This window comes from Solanum stenotomum, chromosome 10 (genome assembly GCF_019186545.1).
Source record: "Solanum stenotomum isolate F172 chromosome 10, ASM1918654v1, whole genome shotgun sequence".
Lineage (NCBI taxonomy): Eukaryota > Viridiplantae > Streptophyta > Magnoliopsida > Solanales > Solanaceae > Solanum > Solanum stenotomum.
In genome coordinates, this window is record NC_064291.1 from 49,587,534 (window position 1) to 49,608,220 (window position 20,687).

At 35.0% G+C, this 20,687-nt stretch overlaps 3 protein-coding genes across 5 annotated transcripts; 1 reads left to right on the plus strand and 2 right to left on the minus strand.

Moving 5' to 3' along the window:
• Positions 1–2,187: 2,187 nt before the first annotated feature.
• Positions 2,188–8,245, minus strand: LOC125878182 (vacuolar protein sorting-associated protein 25). Of its 3 annotated transcripts, XM_049559371.1 has the most exons (8): positions 8,052–8,245; positions 7,867–7,965; positions 6,182–6,273; positions 5,435–5,574; positions 3,980–4,033; positions 3,796–3,884; positions 2,975–3,050; positions 2,188–2,486 (listed from the first exon to the last, which is right to left on the minus strand). In XM_049559371.1, the coding sequence occupies exons 3-8, from the start codon at positions 6,238–6,240 to the stop codon at positions 2,365–2,367; spliced, it is 540 nt and encodes a 179-aa protein (XP_049415328.1). In that variant the 5' UTR covers positions 6,241–6,273; positions 7,867–7,965; positions 8,052–8,245; the 3' UTR covers positions 2,188–2,364. The 3 variants fall into 3 exon arrangements, with proteins under 3 accessions (XP_049415328.1, XP_049415326.1, XP_049415327.1); XM_049559369.1 differs by lacking the exon at positions 7,867–7,965; XM_049559370.1 differs by lacking the exon at positions 7,867–7,965 and having other exon boundaries at positions 6,182–6,276; positions 8,050–8,245.
• Positions 8,246–8,458: 213 nt separating this feature from the next.
• On the plus strand, positions 8,459–16,260 carry LOC125878181 (phosphomevalonate kinase, peroxisomal). Its single transcript, XM_049559368.1, has 11 exons — positions 8,459–8,553; positions 9,416–9,478; positions 9,587–9,737; positions 9,877–9,974; positions 10,343–10,449; positions 10,575–10,627; positions 11,642–12,028; positions 13,424–13,528; positions 14,135–14,362; positions 15,034–15,156; positions 15,725–16,260. The coding sequence occupies exons 2-11, from the start codon at positions 9,471–9,473 to the stop codon at positions 15,989–15,991; spliced, it is 1,527 nt and encodes a 508-aa protein (XP_049415325.1). The 5' UTR covers positions 8,459–8,553; positions 9,416–9,470; the 3' UTR covers positions 15,992–16,260.
• A 196-nt stretch (positions 16,261–16,456) lies between these two features.
• LOC125878180 (pentatricopeptide repeat-containing protein At1g31920) lies at positions 16,457–18,641 on the minus strand. The gene has a single exon (XM_049559366.1). The coding sequence runs from the start codon at positions 18,300–18,302 to the stop codon at positions 16,485–16,487; it is 1,818 nt and encodes a 605-aa protein (XP_049415323.1). The 5' UTR covers positions 18,303–18,641; the 3' UTR covers positions 16,457–16,484.
• Between the last annotated feature and the right edge of the window lie 2,046 nt (positions 18,642–20,687).

A 20,687-nucleotide genomic window follows, 5' to 3' on the forward strand; every position in this document is an offset into this window, starting at 1 on the left:
GAATGGCACCAATATCACTCATTAGATGGCCTAATTAACATTAGGCTCGTTGACATCGTTAAGGTTTTCAATCTCATCTTGACGGCCTACTTGACTGCCATTGCTGTCGTTCACACTAATACTTTCATAGATTTTATAGTGACACAAAGTAGAGCAGATAGCAATTATACATTTCATCTATATTTAAGTGAATTTGAGAATCGCTTTAAAGTGACTTTTTTATTATAGTTACTTAGTGTAGTGTTTTTACAAAATATAATTTTTTTAATTTTACATAATAATATTATAGTTTATATAGATATTAGATAATTCAAGTTACCAATAAGATGTTATCCATTCATTTATAATGTATTGCCTTGGATCTTGTTGTAAAGATTTTTTTACGAATTTAAAGATTTGAATAATTTAATTTAAAATTTTAAAATATTTATTTTATTGAAAAGTAACCAATAATTCTCTCTCTCTATTTTTTTTTATATATAAAATATCTGAAGGTTTTTCATGTCATTTACTAACTTTAATATTGTTTAATTAAAAATAAAAATAAATCATAAAATTCATAATTAGATTCATTATTTTAAATATTGTGCATTTGTGTTAGATTATGGGATAGATCTAATCACAAGAAAAACAGCAGTGACTAGATAATTGCAAGAAATAGAATTTGAGCAAACAACACAAATTTTATTAGTTTAGGTCTTAATTATGTTTGATCACATTAGTTTAGAAAATTGCCTCTTGTACCACTTTTTCTTCTCCAAATACTTGTATCTGCCGCACCCAAATACATGTATTTTTGATACATGCAGGTCAAATTAAGTGTAATTTGTTCCAACTACATTGCATTCAAGAGTGATTTACATGTATCGGGGAAATACTGACTCTCTCGCTTGCTTCTCTCTTCTTTTGCTTACCACTCTCTCTCTCTTGCTTGCCTCTCTCCATATATATCTGTATTTCAGAATCTATCTGGTATAAAAAAATATATGCATTCAGTATCCACTCCCATCTTGCTCACTTGTCTCTCTCCTATCTCGCTCATAATAATATACTAATTCTTTCTGACACTACCTTTCTTGTATAAGCAAAAGAGAAAAAAAGAAACTAATAAACAAATATAACCTCGTAAGATCAAAAAATATATTTTTTTTTAAAAAGACCCTTGAAACAAACATAATGCTGTAAGAGTTGATTTAATTAATTTTTCAGAAAAAGGACTAAAGAAATTGTACAACAACGGAGGTTTTTCCTACCAATCACCTTTTTCTCCACAAACAGAACTCAAAACTCAAAATTAGGAGGAAGGGTGAAATTTGCTGTTAAACTATGCAAAAGGTTCAAATTTATCCTTCATTTAAAAATAAAGGCGAATCTATTCCTTTTCGCGTAATTCAGGCCTTCAGGGCCAAATTTGACACCAACTAGTAACATCGAGAGCATATTTGACCCAGCCATTTACCAGAGGATAAATTTGTTTCATTTCACACAGTGAGAGACAAGATTAGGAATGAGGTTATCCGGGAGAAGGTGGGAGTGGCCTCTGTGGTGGACAAGTTGAGGGAAGCGAGACTGAGATGGTTTGGACATGTAAAAAGGCGGAGCGTAGACGCCCCAGTGAGGAGGTGCGAGGTAATGGTGGTAGAGGGTACGCGGAGGGGTAGAGGTAGGCCCAAGAAGTATTGGGAGGAGGTGATTAGACGAGACTTGGCTATGCTTCACATTACCGAGGACATGACTCTAGATAGGAAGGAGTGGAGGTCGCGTATTAAGGTTGAAGGTTAGTAGGGTTAGCGTGTTGTCTTCCCTTGCAAAGGTATGGGTTGTTAGCGTTTGGAGTAGACCTAGCCTTTTGTTGTTTACTGCGTTTCATGCATCGCATTACTTTCTTGTTGTTATTGTCTCATCTGTTGATTATACGCTCTCTTTTGTATTGGCTGTTATGTTTTACATATATCTCTCCTGTCATTTAGATTTGTTGTTCTTGAGCTGAGGGTCTCCCGGAAACAGCCTCTCTACCTCCACGAGGTAGTGGCAAGGTCTGCGTACACTTTACCCTCCCCAGACCCCACCTAGTGGGATTTCACTGGGCATGTTGTTGTTGTTGTTGTCACACAGTGAGAGACAAATTTATCTGTTCATATATAGCCTTTCAGTCTATATATTATCTGTTCATTTAGGCAAAAGTAGTCAAGTAAGAATTCAATGTTCATTCTACCTGGACTTAAAATAGTCCAGTAAGGTATCTGTACCATAACATGAAACCATTTTATCTCCAGTTTCACTCCATAAAGTAATTCATACGCGTGCTTGTAGATACGAACTTTCTCCATCATTGTACACATAAATATAGTCTACCAAGGTGGTTTACAGAGAAAATTTGACACCTTCATCATCAGCTGAAGTTCCCTTAAATATTGCAAGCTTCCCTTTATGTTCAAGCAGCTTCAAAGCTCGCATAAGAACTGTACGGTCTATTCCATGAAGCTCTGAAAAATCAAAACGCCAAAGAAAAAGAAGAAGATAATAGCATAAGTCCATGAAGTTTGTCAGAGGATAAAACCATGTACGCGAGTTCATTACTAACCATAAAATACATACAGAATTGCCAGATGTTAAACGTAAAATGTTTGATATAATGATCCACTGATATTTCTATTACATGTTTATGATCGACTAGTTCAAGATTGAAATAAGCACATGATCATATTAGAAAAGGAACAATTGAAAGCGTAAACTCTTCTCAGTGAAAATATGCTTCGTGCATAGTAGGGAAAGTGAAATGCCAAGACCTAAGCTAATATATGCAAAATATTTGCAGAAAGAAGAAAAGAATAACCAATATTTTTTTGAAAAGGAGAAAACAATATTGGTTATACTTTCATTTTCTTTCATTAAATATTTTGCATATGTTAGCTTGGGTGTTTAACTATTTGTGGTATCTAATATCTTGTAGATTCTAAAACCTAAATTTTACCTGTTCCACGGGACTCCACCCCAGAACGTATTTCTTCAACTGTCATAACACTGTCTTCCAGCCCATTCTCCTTCACCTAATCAGACAGATAATACTTCCGTAAGGAATTTGATAAGGCTCGGTAATGGCAGCAGATTGCCAACACAAAAACAATGTGACAAGGTTGAATATACTCCTGTTCATCATTTCATTCAAAAGAAAACCAGACACCATGTCTTTCTGCATCCATCCCCAAATATGGTATATAGCAGTCTTCCAACAGGGAACCTAATTGCTAAACATTAAAATTGCATCTTTTATAGGATAACACTCCGTGAGAAATTCGACTCAAATGACCAAACTGAGAGAGATTTCAGATAAATTTAAGAAGAACAAGAAAGCAGGAAAGTGGAAGCTACGCAGAAGGGAAAAGGAGTCATGGAAGACTGATGATAAACACGATCTTGCAGCGCCACCCTTTATAAATGGATAACCCATAGAGAAGAAAATGGTTCTATACAAAGATAGTTATATGAGGTGGTAGATGCGGAGCGAGGGAGAGCATGAGGAACATAGATCGGGATTATAACTCATAAGGTGGCTACATGATTCTCTTTCTCCTTTACTTAATCTCTACTTTTGCTGTATAACAACTTCATATGACGTTTGAGTATGGTAACCAAGAATGAATCCTATATCCACTCAACTAATCATGGTATAGTCCCCTCAAATGCAGAGCCATTCCTAAACGCTACCAGGTTCTATAATCCACTAGCATATTGAGTTAGGACCGCTAAATTGAGAAAAAATATCAATTATCATAAGGTTGTACTACTACTCACAAAGTTTACAATCAAGTCTGCCCAGTCTTGAATACGATGCCATAGGACTAGGCATTTTCTATGACCTTTATCCATCCATTCTGCACGACCTGTCAAGTAGATCAGAGTCAGAGATCTAGCCTTCTGCAGTACAACAGACTCTCATTAAGGTCCTATATATTGTTCATGTGGCAAGATCACTTACCATCAGAAACCAAAGCCGAGAGAAATGCCTCCCTAGCTTCATGACTCAGAGATCCTGCACTATCAAAGATCATCTGTATTCAGTTGTGGCACACTAATATTGCCACCATTCCAGATTACAAAAGATTTTCATCCAGTCCGAGTAAAGCTATACCACATAAAGAGATAATCACATTTTCTTTTAGCTAAAAACGCAAGGATTTTGCATTTTCTTAAAAAAAATCAACCAGTACCGGCAAGCTTTACCACCTAATGCTATTGTGATTGAAATTTCTTTTGGTTGATATGTTCTATGAACAGATATGCATACTTAATGGCATAGAAAAACTGAAGAGATTTCTTCAGTAACCTTGTGCTCCAGAGGAATAAGTATTACAAATTCACGCCATTAAACTTTAGAATCACATAAATTTAAACAGTTTGATCATTTATATGAATTTCTTACTTCCCTTGGAAACATTTGCAGAGGAAAAGAAATTCATTGGAGGCAATGTACATGTGGTTTAAAGTCAATCTTTTGTTGCTAGATAAGCTAACGTGAATTACTCCATGGCATGCTACTATAATATAATTCCATAATATTTTGGTAAGTGGTAACATAGCAGAAATTTTCTCAATGGATCTGAAACTTTTAAAATATTTTACATTCAATTGTAATGATATTTACATTTTGCTCTTTTTCTGTTTTGCAGCTGTTTCTTATTAATTTTCCTCTAACCATCCCACTTCCTTGGAAATTAGATGAGTAACCTACTGATTCACATGTAATTAATCCATTTTCTTCCCTGGTTGTAGGATAATCTCTGTATCATTGGTTATTTCAACAACAAACTGAGAAAATCAGCATAAACATATTTTATGCTCCTTTTCATGCTGGGACTAGATCATCTCAGTTCAAATGTGCATGCATGCATGAGAATGTCTATTTTGTTTCTGCTTCCTTGCTTAATGCCCAGTACAGATTCGTTTTGACAATCTTGTAAGAATCCAGAGGGAGATAGTTACTTCTTTCAAATTTAAATGAAACTCATTTCGCTTCGGGACATTCCAGAATGTGGACACCATTTCATTTCTATACAATTTTCAACACCTTTAAAGAATTCAAATTCATAACATATGCATTTTATAGCTCTGTAATATTTTCCGATAAGAAATCACAACTTTTTAAACTATTACTTCAATATTTTCTTCCATTATCACTACTATAATGTATATTTTTTGAACAGATCATCACTATTATAATATAAGTCAAATTAACATCTTAAATTTCACATGAGCTGGAATGGAGGCAGTGCTATTTTAAGTTCCTCTGGCATTCAAGATCACTAGCTGTTGTTATAAATTTCAACCCACTTTGCTGAATTTTTACCCAAAGCAATAATTTGGGGAATATATATAAAGCAGCTCCTTGGCAGAACGTCGAATATATAAAACACTAATAAGAAGAAGCACTCACTTTCAATAGCAGCATTACTGAACAATGGAAAGTCTACCTCCAGCGCAATCACAAAGATCTTTTGGGTTCGACAGAAATCAATTATGAGCTCTTTCCATAGTTGTATCTGCTTCTCTCTAGTTTCCCTCACAGGCTGCAAACTGGGAAAGAAAATAAATTATCATAAAACTAAAAACAAGCTTCCTGTTACACGTTAAAAGGAAAAAGTGTTTCATCCACCCAATAAAAGATTGGATGGTAGATGAATGGAACAGGTACAAGAAGTCCTTAGTGATTACTTGAAAACAGACATTAGCTTATCAGAAATCCATAGGGATAACTGCTTCTAGGTACTTTCCAGTTATAAGATACAACAATAAGAAAGCAATCCAAACTAAACAACTGATTTTGTCATCCGAATAATGAGACTGCTTCCATGCCCTGATTAGAACCTTTCTCTAGGAATCATTCTATTTACTTTCTCTTCATTAGCAAATACATCCATCCATCATGTACCCATAACAAATTTAGTCCTAAAGCAGAATGGATAGACTCATATAGCCAACCTCCACTGATGTGGGAAATTGGGGTTGAGGCCTAGTTGATTGACATCTACTGCTGTCAAAATGCAGGTTCAACACACCGTCCAAGAAAAGGTTTTCCATATATTTTGACCAGACAAGTTCAAATACTAAATCCAGAAACTGAAATTTATAGCCAAGTGTTAATACATATAGAGACATGGAAATAAGGGCAGGAGCAAATTACGTGAAGTAGGGTGGATAATTAAAGAAGTTAGGCAGCTTGAATTCGCCTAGCTTCTGCATCTTTCCTGAATTACTTCCTTCTCTGCTTTACACCTGCTCATTCAAAAATATTACTTGTAACAAATAAATATATAAAAGAAACAAGGAAAGAGAAAAATATCACTAAAATAAAACCCAATATTAGTGGTGGTAAAGGCTGGTTGGTTGGATTTGGACAAGTAAAAAATGAGTTAAATAGAAAAGGGGTCATAACCCAACCTGTTCATATCTACACGGGTTGGTTTGTGAATAATTCTGGTCCAACCAATATCTTGAAGAATAAATTTATCCAACAAAACAAGTCTGAATTCAAAAAAACATATTTCTTTACTGTGGTCTATTGAATTTCCCACAAAAAAGATATGCATTTGATTGACATTGTCAAAATGGCATCAGAAATAACGAGCTTAATTGAATTCAATAGGAAGTTCAGGTGATATATCGTGATTTCAAGTCATCAAATGTGCCTTTGGGTGATGACTTCAAGCCAAAAAGAGAGAGAACATAAATAGCCTGGAGCTTTTGCATGTCATCAGATTATGCATTTGAAGTGTAGCCCACTATTCTCACTTATCAGAAGAAAAAAAAAAAAGAATGTAAAACATTGCTATCACTAAGCAAACAACAGTCTTTCAGAAACTCCCACTCCAGAGCTCCTAGAGTCGGAATAGCATCTGACATTATCTTGAGATATGAAAATGCTGGCGTGGTAAATCCAAATCAGGAAGAATTGAGAAGAATGAATCACGTAAAACTTGGGCATACCAAATTCAATCTCCCAAAAATTGACACTAGTAACATTTGTATTTCAGTCAGTACTTAGGTAGTACTGAAAAACCATATTTACAAAAAAGAAGAAAAAGATTAGTCTTTCCAATGCTAAACCAGGAACTAGATGGACCCTAAAACATCTATGATTGACTCAGTCTCATTGGAGTAGACATTTATACACCAAAAACAGAACAACAAAATACATTTAAGCTTGACTTCCTGCAGGTTGTTGTCCCTATTTTCAAAACATCTATCATTTCTCTCTCCATATAGTCCACCATATACAAGCAGGGATCATCCTGAAGGTGAAGAAGAAAAAATCCAGAATTCGAAGTGAATAAAGCATAAACTCAGTAAATTCGAAGGAGGAAATAAACCCAATCACCATTTGTATCAAGTTGCTGAATTGGACCACAGAGAAGCATTTATGACAAGTGTTCAGTATAATGCTTTCCACAAAAAGGGAAAATGAGTTCCTACATTTGATCCAACTCCTAATCAATCCAACACCTAGTCATTGTTATCAACCTGATCCACAGAAAGCATATATGACATGTGTTGAGTACAATGCTTTCCGCCAAAACGGGAAAATGAGTTCCTACATTTATTCCAACTCCTAATCAATCTAACAACCTAGTCATTGTTATCAACCTTTAATATCCAAAAGTATCACCAATACACAATCCTTGTAGTACCTTACTGGCTTATCATACACCTCGTTTACTAACTATATGTCACCTAAAATACAGGCAAATGATAACAGTTTCCTCTTCCTCCATACACATCAAGAAACAGAAAAAAACAAAACTTTACATAAAATTAGTATCTGGGTGTCTTTAATAATGGAAAAGGAAAACGAAGACAAAGAGTACATACTTCAGCAAGCCAGAAACTCAGAAACCCAAACTTATCTACTTTAATAATCCAAAGGTTCTCTCTTTAGAGATGCCCAACAGAAGAAGAACCATATTTAAACTACAACACAATAGGAATTTATAATCACACAAAATAAAAATTTTAATCAAGAAAGAGAATCTAATAGAGATATTAGATTATCACACCACAGTCGATGCTCCAAAGTTGCAATTTCACCCACAAAAAAGGGGTTATTTTTCGTCTTTCTTCCACAAAACTAATCTGAAGCACCTCAATTTCACTTGGACACAACAATCTGTAAATTAGGTTATGATGAAACTTTGGAAAAAGGAATGGGGGAGGAGAATGATCTGGTTTGTTTAAAGAGAAGCTCTGAAGAAAAAGTCACGTGCAGAAAGTTTTGTTCTGTCGAAAAACTCACGGTAGTTAAGGATCGAGACAAAAAATGTACCAAACTTGGATTATTAATGCTCCAATAGAAATAAATAGGACTATTTTGAGTCTAAACTCAAAGTTAGTGGACCATTTTAAGCCTTTTATCAAATGGTGTGTCTGAAAAAAAAATAACAAAAAAGAGAAAAAAAATGAAAATGGAGTGCTACTTCTTCACTTGTCGTCGTCTTCAATTCGATTCAAGACTGCCAATCACAGTAAAAGCACCCCACCCCCACCACGAACCCAATAAAAGTTAGTATCTTTTTCTCTATCTTTATATGTTGAGTCTAGAATATGAATGATTACTTGTCAATCTTGAAAAATCCCAACTTTCTTGAAATTGTTTAGTGGACTTAGAGCTTTCGACTTTATTTGAAAATTTGAAGTTTAAAAGATTTGCCTTTTTTTCGTTTTCCCACTATTTGTCTATTTCTTGGTTTGTGGTCTTGCTCCATTCTTTGGTGTGGTGGATGATTTTGAGTTTAGCTTGTTGTTATATTTTTTTGAGGATTTTAGAGGAACCCCATGTTGAATCATATAGCATAGATGCTTTATCTTCAGTTTAACAAGTTATTGTAGTGAAATCAGTGATCTCCCTTTTCTTTGATTATACATCGTAGTAGTTGGGATTTAGGTTTTGGCTGCTGTTACATCTGGTTCAGTGTTTGTTACTCATTACTTCTTAATTTATGTGACATTGTTTGACTAGGAACGGAGTTTAAGAAAGAATGGATGACTTTTGGAGCTTGTGATCTAGAACAAGCCTTAGAGGCTATAAATCAAGTCTCATTAAGGTGTAAAATAAAAAGAATTATACTTAAATTGTTTCTAAATATAGAAAGTAACATTCTTTTTTGGATAGTGGAAGTAGTAGTCTTTGTAGTTTGGTTAGAAATAGGTCGAAATAGAGAGGATTGATGATTTAGCTGATCCGAGGCTAGTTGGGGATTAAGGCATATTTTTTTATTTATTTTTTTGCTTAATAAGGCATATTTGTTGTTGTTGTTGTTGCATTAAATTGGAGGGCTTTTTGTTCTTTTATTACGCTTCATTTTGTCTCTTTATGTTTTTCCCAAGAAAAACAAGTACGTTATCGGGTACTTCGCCCCTGCAGCTTATCTGTCTTGGATTGAAGTTTCCAAGCTTTACAAAGTGAGAATTGTTAAATAATGGCAGTGTAAGTTTGGGATGTTTATCATTTGAATTTTCCATTTTATGTTACTTTAATAATCCAGTTACATTTGTATTAATATGTCTGATTTTCGGCTTATTGATGGCTAAACAGAGTGGCCTCTGCTCCTGGAAAGGTTTTGATGACTGGAGGTTATCTTGTTCTGGAGAGGCCTAATGCTGGTATTGTACTGAGCACAAATGCTCGTTTTTATGCTATTGTGAAGCCACTTTATGACGAAATTAAACCTGAAAGTTGGGCATGGGTGAGTGATATTTGCTGCACTTAACTGAATGATCAATTAACTGGAAGATGCATGACCATTTCTCATCTTGAGAAGCACCTTTTATATATTTCCCTACGCTTTATTCCTACTGTAAGGTAGTTTTCTTATTCCTTTTCAGGGTTGGACAGATGTTAAATTGACTTCTCCCCAGATGGCAAGAGAAACCATGTATAAACTGTCTCTTAAACACCTAAAGCTTCAGCCTGTTTCTTCAAGGCAAGTAGTTCAAGTCTCGTTAGTGAAAATAATATTTTTCTTTTTATGCTTGTGAATTTGCAAAATAGTCTCTTGTTTCTACTTTCTTTTTGGTGCCCTATGGGCTATGAGGTCCCTATGTGCATTGATGATTGAGTTTCTTTTGTAGATAAACCAAATTTTGTGTAGGTTTTCTACTTTTTGGTATATGGCTTCTATACAGGAGTTTACTCCATCACTAATTTACTTTATCAAAAAATGTTTGTGAAATTAAATGTAACCTGGCTACTGTATTCTTGATGAATTTGGTCTGTTTTGTTATAACATGAATTGTAAAGTCATCTACATGACGAGCAATGTAGTAACTTATATTTTTAGTCGAACATCAGTGGATCAAGAAACCCCTTTGTAGAACATGCAGTGCAGTATGCTGTTGCAGCAGCCCATGCAACACTTGACAAAGATAAGGACACATTGCAGCGACTACTTCTGCAGGGTAATGTCTGACACTCTCACCTTTCTTATCTGAGGATGATGACATTTCTTTATACGGGACTCACCTCATAGTTTTTGTTAAAAGAAATTAGAAAAATAATTTCTCAAACTGCATTATCCATGCAGGTCTTGACATAACTATCTTGGGTTGCAATGAGTTCTATTCGTATCGGAATCAGGTGCTTTTGCAGCTTATTTTATATCTCTGATATGGCATGTAGCTCAGTGATAGATAATTACCTGTGAGTCCAGCTTGTTGGCATGAAGTGAAATTTGATATTGAGTAATCACCATACCCACGGTTGTTGACTTAATATTTTCTAATTTGTGGCAGCTGTTTCAAGATTTTCAGTGGGCAGGAAAAAATTCATGAGACTATATAGTGCCCTGGCAATTTTAAAATTAAGGTTTTGCTCAATTTGTTGAATGATTTAATGGAAAAATAGTACTGAGTACTACCTCAATCTAGAAGTGACCTAAGTTGGCATAATAATCAATTTGACCAATTGCTGGACTAATGTTTGACTAAACCTTTTCTAAGTTCAGAAGATAACACTGGACAAAATATACAATTCTTATTAGAAAAACTTCGAAAAAATAAAAAATTGATTATGCTACTCCAAGTTGATTTATATAGTTGATGTTTAAATTCGTAAGAGTAAGACAAAAAGTAGAACTAGAGTAGACTACTTGAACAGAAGTCACAACTGCAGAAGTTGTTAAACGGAGTGACTAGTCATGCACCAAGTGAGCACAACATTTGTAAGATTTACTTCACCCAGGGAAACAAATTTCTGCTTATTAGACTTATTAATGAAGTTATAGTATTTTGTATAGAATATAAAAACACTTCTACAAGGATTTGTATAGTATATCAAAACAAAATTAACGCAAGCTTCAGTTATCCTGATCATCTTATTGCTAAGACTTATATATCTTGATCACATTGTGCTGGACTATAGGGACAGAAATTGCAATGACATTGATACGGGGATTTTGTGTGGCCGGAACTGGTCAACTCGGATTACTCCTTTGTAATAATCATTGACTGAAATATTTAACTTTCTATCAGATTACATTGTGTAACAAATGCATAGGCTAAGATGCTGTCCAAGATGTTATGCTACAAACTAGTTTGCATGTATTCTCTAGTTTGATAGTAATTGAGACCTCTCTGTTAATTATTTATGTAGATTGAAGCACATGGGCTCCCTCTTACACCTAAGTCATTGGCTTCCCTTCCACCTTTTGCTTCAATCACCTTTAATGCCGAAGAATCAACTGGAGAAAATCGCAAGCCTGAAGTTGCTAAGACTGGATTAGGGTCATCAGCAGCTATGACAACTGCAGTTGTTGCCGCCTTGCTTCATTATCTTGGCGTTGTGAACCTCTCCTCTTTGGATGAGGACCAACTCCAAGGAAAGAAAGATGTAGCTGATCTTGATGTAGTTCATGTGATAGCTCAAACTGCTCATTGCATTGCACAGGGTAAAGTTGGCAGTGGGTTTGATGTTAGTTCTGCAGTTTATGGAAGTCAACGCTATATCCGGTTTTCGCCTGAAGTGCTCTCTTCTGCGCAGGTCTTCTTCATATTCCATCTTTTTGATTAATTTGTTGGCATAGTTTTGATCATAGATAAAGTAGTCTGTTAAGTTTTCTCAGAGGCTCGGTTACGGGAAAATCGCCTGAACGGCTTCAGCATATATATTTTATAATTTAATATGCCAAATACTTACTTTCTGAAGCTCATTAATAATCCATGTTTAAATAACTTTTTTCCTAAGATAATAAAGTTAATGTGCTCTTTGTAAATTGAGATAACTTCATACGAAGATGATGAATATGTTGCATCATTCAAACCGCTGTGAATTGCATAGCTTTTGACTAAGAGTAATGTACTCTTTCCGAATTAAGATAAATTCATATGAGGATGATGAATATATGACATCATTCAAGCCCCTGGATCTTTGGTTAAGTGGTAAGAGCCTGTGTGTGATGTGTGAATTATGTAGATGAGGTGCAAGTCACGAGTTCGAACCTTGTGACGTACCAAAAGCCTAATATTAAGAAGGGTAGAGGGGCGGGTCTTTATCCACCAAGTTTCGGACCATGTGCCAACTGGCCCTCATGAATTTCTCGCTTACTAAAAAACAGAAAAAAAAAATGTATCGTCACTCAAATATTGTTGCCATCACTACATGCTTCAGTGGTGCTAAAATCTAGCTTGGTCACCCAAGGCCCAGTTTATACCAGGATTAATTATCTGTTGGCATTTTTCCAAAGAATGAAGAGGGGAAATAGTAATCGGGGGAGTGGAAACCTTAAAATTACCTAAAGGGTTAATCATTTTTCCTCTAGTCTAAACCTCATGTTGCTGTAATGAGAAGTGCATAACATGTCAATACCAAGTGAGCTGTTGGGTTTTGCTAATTGTCAGACCACTTTTGATTATCTGTGTAAATTTAATTTCTTTGTCAACAAATAATAGAGCTGCTTTTCCTTCAGGTGGATAGTTCGTCTTCTCTTTTTCATCATTGTTTGGCATAACAAATTTGATGTTGGTCTTAGCAAAGGTTTGGACATAATTCATTCTCAATTCTGCAAGAACTTTTATGAAAGCCTTGATTTAATCAAAATCTTCAGTTGGTTCTTATGCTGAGGGTATAAGATTAAGGAATGGTGTCGGGGTTTGTATAACGTGTCAGGGGAACTTATGGGGCATTTGATGCCTGCTTATATTGATACTTCAGTTAGCGTGAAGGAATAGTTCTTCAATCAATCAATTAACTATACCTCATTTACCAAACTAGTTGGTGTCGGCTATATAAATCTTCTATATCCATTACACTCTCTCCGGGCGGATGTCATCCCAACCAACATCTTCTAATTACTATGCGGAGTGATGATTGTGGATTTGAATCTAAATCTATCGAATCTAGTTTCACAACTGTTCTGACATTCTTTTGGATTAGCAGAATGCAGGTATGGCAACACCACTAACAGAAGTCATTGATGATGTCCTAAAAGCAAAGTGGGACCATGAGAGGACCAAGTTTTCATTGCCTCCTTTAATGACATTAGTAAGTCTGATATACTATATTCCACAACTTTATGAATGTTTATCTGGTGAAGAATAATGTATTGCTCATCTGCTATAAGCTGGATGATCAGAATTACTGTTTTACATGTTAGGCGACCTTTAATGACACATCTACACATCCTCTTTTGATCTCCATACTCGTAGCTGACTACGCAGCTGATTGACTATCATACCGGCAGATAGAACTATAAAACTGATTTCAGCGTCAATTGCTTAATATTGATGTCAAGTGTAAATTTATCCACCTGGTGCTTGGGCTAAACACTCAAATTTCTTTTGCAGAAGATACTTAAACCTATATGATGATGATAATGATATTAACTTTCACATAGGTCAATGATCCAACCTAGCATGCTTTTGCTGGTCCTCTTTTGTTGAGTCCCCTGATTAGCTGTATAAACATTGTAACTGAAGATGTTGCCTGACTGAATTTTTTCCTTTTACTTGCCACTTTAATGGATTTGTTCTTGCTCTTCCAAGGCATCCTACTCCAGCAGAAGTTGTCTCAATATTGAAGTGTTAATTGTATGTGATGCACATTGTTTCTTCTTCTAAGTTGCTGGAGCTAATAACTGAACACTTGCAGTTACTTGGAGAACCGGGCTGTGGAGGATCTTCAACACCATCAATGGTTGGAGCTGTTAAGAAATGGCAGAGGTCCGACCCTCAGGATTCTCTAGAAACATGGAGAAGGTTGTCAGAAGGAAACTCTGCTCTTGAAGCGCATCTAAATACCTTAAGTAAATTGGCAGAGAGACATTACAATGCTTATGAATGCATCATCAATGCCTGCAGCCTGCTTCCTGCTGAAAAGGTAAAGTGGAGCTAGAACGGAGCTCAAAAAGCTTGTGTGATCCTCTGAACTTTATTCCAGACAGTTTTTGGGTCCTCCATCTTTCTGTTCATAGTCCTCCTTGGGCAGTTTTATGCAAGTCCTAATCTTGCATTACATTTGATTGTCAATTTACTTCTCGATTAAGATTTTACTATTATCTCTCGTTCTTGAAAGCTGTCCCTGTGATGTCTCATATCAGTGAACTCCTTTCTACAATTTACCTTGCAGAAGTATGCAGCTAAGGGCTAATATAATTATTTAATTTGCATCTTGTCCTTCCTGTCACTAGAATCATACTTGAGATCAACTAATTACCTTTCTTCTAATTCAATTAACAGAATACCCAAAAAAACAACTTTTCAAGGGTCATATTCACAACAACAGTATACCTAGTGTAATCACAAGTGGGGTCTGGGAGGGTGGTGTGTATGCCGATCTTATCCCTACCTTGTGAAGGTAGAAAGACTTCAAAGGTCCTATTTATAGCCCAAAGTTTCAAATGTAAATATTTTGAATATGTAACAGCAATCGGGTTCTCATTACTTTTTGGTATAATTGTGGAATTTCTATTCATAGAATATTATTCCAAAGTTTAGAGATACCTTTTTTCATTTTGAATTTTGAGTTCTTCTGCTTTTAATCATGAACAGTGGTTGGAGAGAGCAAATAAACCAACTCAAGCAGAAATTGTTAAAGAATTATTAGGAGCTCGAGATGCTATGCTTCGGATTAGGTATCAGATGCGGAAGATGGGAGAAGCTGCTGGAATTCCAGTAAGTTCTCCAGTTCCATGTAACTAGACTGTTTCTTCTCTTTTCTTTCACTTATCACTCCTCGCCTGTATAAGAATTACTTCAGATGCAAATTTATCAAGACATCACTCTATCTCAATGATGTAAAAGCAGGCTTTGTTTCTGAAGAATTGAATTATAGTGTCCATTTCCTTAGGGTTTCTATAAATGTCCGAGAAGTAAGAAGAAAAATTGTTAAATGAAGTAATGACAAAGTAATGTTCTTGCATGTGTTTGAATCAGCGGAAAAAAATTCCAAATGAGAAAGTAAAGTAGGTTCCATTCAAATTCCTACATCTGTTGCAAAGTTTAGGAGTTTTGAAGGAACGTGGTTTCTTAATTTAAACTTTCCTCTGCCTTTCAATAGACACTTAGCTAGAAAATTATGTTTTTCGTCTAATTTACCTTACTGCAATTTTCTCATGGAACATACTTCGATGACCTTGACATTCAAACAATGCCTGTAAGGTCAAAAGCTCTTAAAGAGCAGTGCACTGCTGCCTTATTCCATGTTTATGACCATTTCTTTCACCTTGTACACAATTCACAGATAGAACCAGAATCGCAATCTCAGCTTCTAGATGCTACAATGAATATGGAGGGAGTCTTGTTGGCTGGCATTCCTGGTGCTGGTGGATTTGATGCGGTTTTTGCAGTTACCCTGGGGGCTTCAAACAAAAATGTGACTCAAGCTTGGAGTTCACTTAATGTTCTTGCAATGCTAGTAAGAGAAGATCCTCATGGTGTGTCCTTGGAAAACAACGATCCTCGAGCAAAGGAAATTACTACAGCTGTTTCTGCAATTCAGCTTGAATAATGATCTGGAAGTTGTATATCACTTGCAGTAGCTTACTTTACTCGTGCCATATGACTAAAACATAAGATCTTAAAATATTAGAATGTATAGATTGCCTTTCTAGTTCAGGTAGGTTGAAGTTTCAAAACAGCAGGTCATAGTGACCTCCTTCTATTGTTTGAAGAGGGCAAATATGTGCCACGAAAAAATAAGCCAAATGAGAGCCTGCTCTAGTTCTATGGATCATTGAATCAAAAAATAAATCTTGCTGGAAATGAATTTCCCTTTTACTTCATAGTTCAAATTGATTGTTATCAAATTTAGTGGATCAAATATTTAGCTGAATGAATGAGATCGCGCCTATACAGGGTTATATGATTTCTTGTCAGTTTCTTATGGATTCCAGGATTGGCATGATTCTGAAGTTAGGTGCTATTATTGTTTTCATCCTTGAACTGCAGAAAGCATGACTATAATTATGAAAGGTAAGTTCGAAGGGAAAAAGAATATGTATTCACCAGTAATCTTTACAAGAGCAAGTTCCATCTTTGAAATGGTGGAACTGATTTCTGTCCCTAACAACGATATCTCTTTCGTAAATCATGGAAATAAGTTTAGTGTATGTGTGACAATCACTACACATTCTGACATTTCTCACTATTCTTATAGGAGAACCTTGAGATGTTTTTATAAGTGCAAATGCAATTGCCAGCTTTTGACAATGAGTGCTCAGTCTTTGCCTCTTCTCTTCTTCATCTACATCAAACAATACCAATGATGTATCTGGTGAATACCCTTCAAATTTCAGTTGCCATTCCATTTGGTGAATCATTTCATAGACCTCATCACTGCAGGTATGTGACCTATCTTGTGACACAAACTTGTAGAGCTTTCTGTCTGCTTCAACCAAGCAAGAACCAGGTACTTGAATTATCCCTTCATTAACCATTTTTGTCCGAATTACAGCCATCTTTTCCCACATTTTAGCTCGTGCATATATATTGCAGAGCATCACATAATCACTAGCATTTCTTGATTTCAACATGAAAAGATTCTTGGCTGCTACTTCTCCCAACTCAACATTCTGATGAACTCTGCAAGCACTTAGCAGACTTCTCCATAAGACGTCGTTTGGTTCCATTGGCGTGCCTTTGATGAGCTCCAAAGCTTCCTCGAGCCTCCCAGCTCGTCCCAAGAGATCAACCATACACCCGTAATGCTGAATTGTTGGCTCTATCGGATGTTCCAGTCTCATCCTGTCAAAACATTTTAGCCCTTCTTCAACCAATCCAGCATGACTACAAGCACTCAAAACCCCAACATAAACAACATCATCTGGTTCAATTCTTTCTTTGAGCATTTCATGGTAGATCCTTAGAGCTTCCTCTCCACGCCCGTGCAATGCCAACCCTGAGATGATGGCACTATAGGACATCTGGTTCTTGTTTGCCATTCTTTGAAAGAGAAACAACCCTTTCTCTAGACATCCACATTTAACATACATGTCTATTAAGGATGTCTCTACTATAACATTGAGACCAGTCATGTTCCTTAAAAGATATCCATGTGTGGCTTTCCCAAAATCAAGGGCATCCAAATGAGTACAAGCAGAAATCACACTCACCAATGTACTCTCCTCTGCCCTCCAACACCCCTCAGAGTTCAATTCACCAAAAACTTTAAGGCACTCAGACCATAGTCCCAAATTAGCATTAGCTGCAATAAGTGCACTCCAAGAAGCTATAGTTCTTTGATCCATTTGCTCAAAGACAATGCAGGATTGCCTAACTTCTCCACACTTCCCGTACATATTGATCAAGCTGTTCTGCACAAACACATCATCCTCATGTCCAAACTTAAGAATCTGCCCATGAATCTGCTTTCCTTCTTTGAGTGCCCGAATTCGAGCACATACTTTAAGAAGTGTAGGGTATGAGAAATTATCTGGTTCAACCTCATCTTCAATCATATGAACATACCAAAGTAGAGCTTCTTCCAAGTTCATATCTTTGACATATCCTCTTATAACAGTATTATATTCAAATGAACCTGGATCATCGATTTCCTCGAAAATCAAACAAGCATAGTCCATGCTGCCCCATTCTGAAAGTGCACAAGTGGACAAAAGATTGCCGGCACAGAAAGAGCTACAAATGAATCCAAGCTTCAAGATTTGGCCATGAACTTGCTTCAATTCCCTCATACTGTTGCATTTCTTGATCATAGAAATCCATTCTTGTTCCTTCAAGCTAAAGTTGAATTCTTGAGCTTTTGCATGATATTCTTTGGGTATCAGGAATGGAGTCTGATAAAGGACTGAAGTCCTCACCATCCTGTTTTACACCATCATTTAATTTCAAGAATTTCTAAGCTTGATGAACTGATAAGGTCACTAGTCACTAGTGCAGTAGTATCAAGATTAGAACTTTGTGCTATGAAAATATTAAAATTTTGGAATTGGAAAAGAAGTGAAAGTAGCTTCAAATGTTGAACATTTTCTTGATTGGGACAACTAGAAAGTGTGCTCTCATCCATGAGATTTGGAAAGTGAATTTGAACCAGAAAAAATCTGCCAAGTCATGAGACATGTGGAAGTTGATAGGATAATGTTTTTGAGTTGATGGGGTCCACAAAGTATGGAATTAAAATATATGTAGCCACTCATATAGTCCTATTGCACTTTTGGTAAATGTTCTACAATTTTCATTGGTTTACCCAAAATGGGATCAATTGATACAATATCTATACTGGAATGACCCTGCTGGTGGACCCATTATCCTATACCAAGTCACCAAGGATTAAAAGGAAAAATAAATTGAGAGGCATTGATTAATGAGTTAAGGTCTCGTGATAAGAAATCAGATTGATATAGAGTTAAGTTTTGTTTGTAGTTGTAATTTGAATTTCTTAAGTTATATTTTTTTTTTTCATAAACATGAAAACGTTACAAGATGTGAAAATTATCGAAATTTCTTGAACTCTTACATATTTTAACCAAAATGAGCAAACTATTGTTCATAAACAAGATATCAGAATATCTTAAGGCACCGCATTGATATATAGATTGCATTCTTTATGTTCCTTTTATAAGTAAATGTTTGCTATTACNGTGGTTTGTACACGTGTCTATTTGTTGAATACATCAGTAATGGAGTTTTTGATATGCGTTCTGTTGATATCGATGCAAAGTATCATCGTCAAAGGTATGCCACAATCATATGACATTATGGAAAAACAAAGAATGATGATGGCGCGACCAGTGAGAGTGAAGTAACTGGCACTGTTGCTAGCAAATTTGATGGACCCTGCATAGCAAAAGAGCATGCTCCGAATACCAGTAATTATCCCACACCAAGACCACGGAGATCAAATTTGATATAGTTGATTGCACCTTAGACTTTTTAGAATTACAAGTTTGTTTTTTTACTTTTGGACGATATTTTTGTGTTTGTTACAACTTTAAGTATTTGATATATATAATATCCACCGTTTTATTTCAAAAAGATACCAATTACATATGAATTACAGATTGATTATTGTAATCACAGGATACTAGTTATATACAGACTGCATTCCCAATGGATACACCATTCTAAAGATAAATTACACATTGACTATAATAATTCTCGGGATAACAGTTATATACAAAATGCATACAAATTGGATTCAACATTTAGAGTTTATGATTTTACAATGTCTTATTAACTAGAAAGAAATCATACTACTAATTTAGAGTTCATGAACTAACTCGGACTTATAATTGGTATCCAAAATGTACACCTTTGGCATCCAAATTCATATTCTAACACAAAAAAATAAAAGAATAAAAAATAAATGAAGTTGGTATCCAACATGTATAAATGCCTTGTATAAACGATTATGCCAATGTAAAATAGTGATAATTGTATTTTGTAACAACCTCAATTACATTTTTGTTTTACATTTTTTTCATCCTGGACAATTTACAACATAATTGTAAATTATATTGTCTTAACAAGCGTGGATTAAGTATTTTTAAAGATGTATGAAGTTGTATACAATCTATATAAATACTGAATAAACGAATCTTACAATTTAAAACATAGATCATTAAATGTTGCACCAACATCAATTACATCTGGGTTTTTTTTTTTTTTTGAAAATGGATAAAATAAAACTTTTTAATTAATTTTAACAGATTAGAGTGAATTAAGGAAAACAAATATTCCTAATTAGTTTGAATCTCCTAAATTTATGCTAATTAAAAATTATCATCAATCAATTCAAATTTAATTAATACATCTATTTCCATTTTTTCAATTTTTTTTTTTTATTATTTCTAATTTCGTTTTTTTTTTTAATTTTCATTTTTTTAAAAGTTTTTTCCAATTAATAAAAACATTTTTTAAAAAAAATTTGTTATAACCTGAAATTTTTAATGTTATAGCTTGAAAGTCTAAATCTACTGTTATAGCATAAAAATAGTACTATAATATATGTCATATATGAAATTTACACAATATAAAATGTAAAGAAGCAAACGTACAAAAAAAATTAAAAATTTAATATTTATTATACATACATAAAATATAATTTTGATCTTAAAGAAGAAGAGAGGAATTCTCAGCTAAATATTGTTTTCTTATGTAACACTCAAATTGTACAATTCTCAAATTTCAAGTTGTACAGTTTGAATCAGTGTTTTTATAATGTTTTTGGGGTGAGTTTCGGGGTGAGT

Coding starts and splice junctions, on each gene's coding strand:
- LOC125878182 (XM_049559369.1), bottom strand. CDS start 6,240: ATGCAGAAGCTAGGCGAATTCAAGCTGCCTAACTTCTTTAATTATCCA. Junction 5,575..6,181: donor AATTATCCACCCTACTTCAC/GTAATTTGCTCC, acceptor TTTCTTTCCCAG/TTTGCAGCCTGTGAGGGAAA. Junction 4,034..5,434: donor CAGTAATGCTGCTATTGAAA/GTGAGTGCTTCT, acceptor TTGATAGTGCAG/GATCTCTGAGTCATGAAGCT.
- LOC125878181 (XM_049559368.1), top strand. Junction 12,029..13,423: donor AAGTGCTCTCTTCTGCGCAG/GTCTTCTTCATA, acceptor TTGGATTAGCAG/AATGCAGGTATGGCAACACC. Junction 13,529..14,134: donor TGCCTCCTTTAATGACATTA/GTAAGTCTGATA, acceptor GAACACTTGCAG/TTACTTGGAGAACCGGGCTG.
- LOC125878180 (XM_049559366.1), bottom strand. CDS start 18,302: ATGGTGAGGACTTCAGTCCTTTATCAGACTCCATTCCTGATACCCAAA.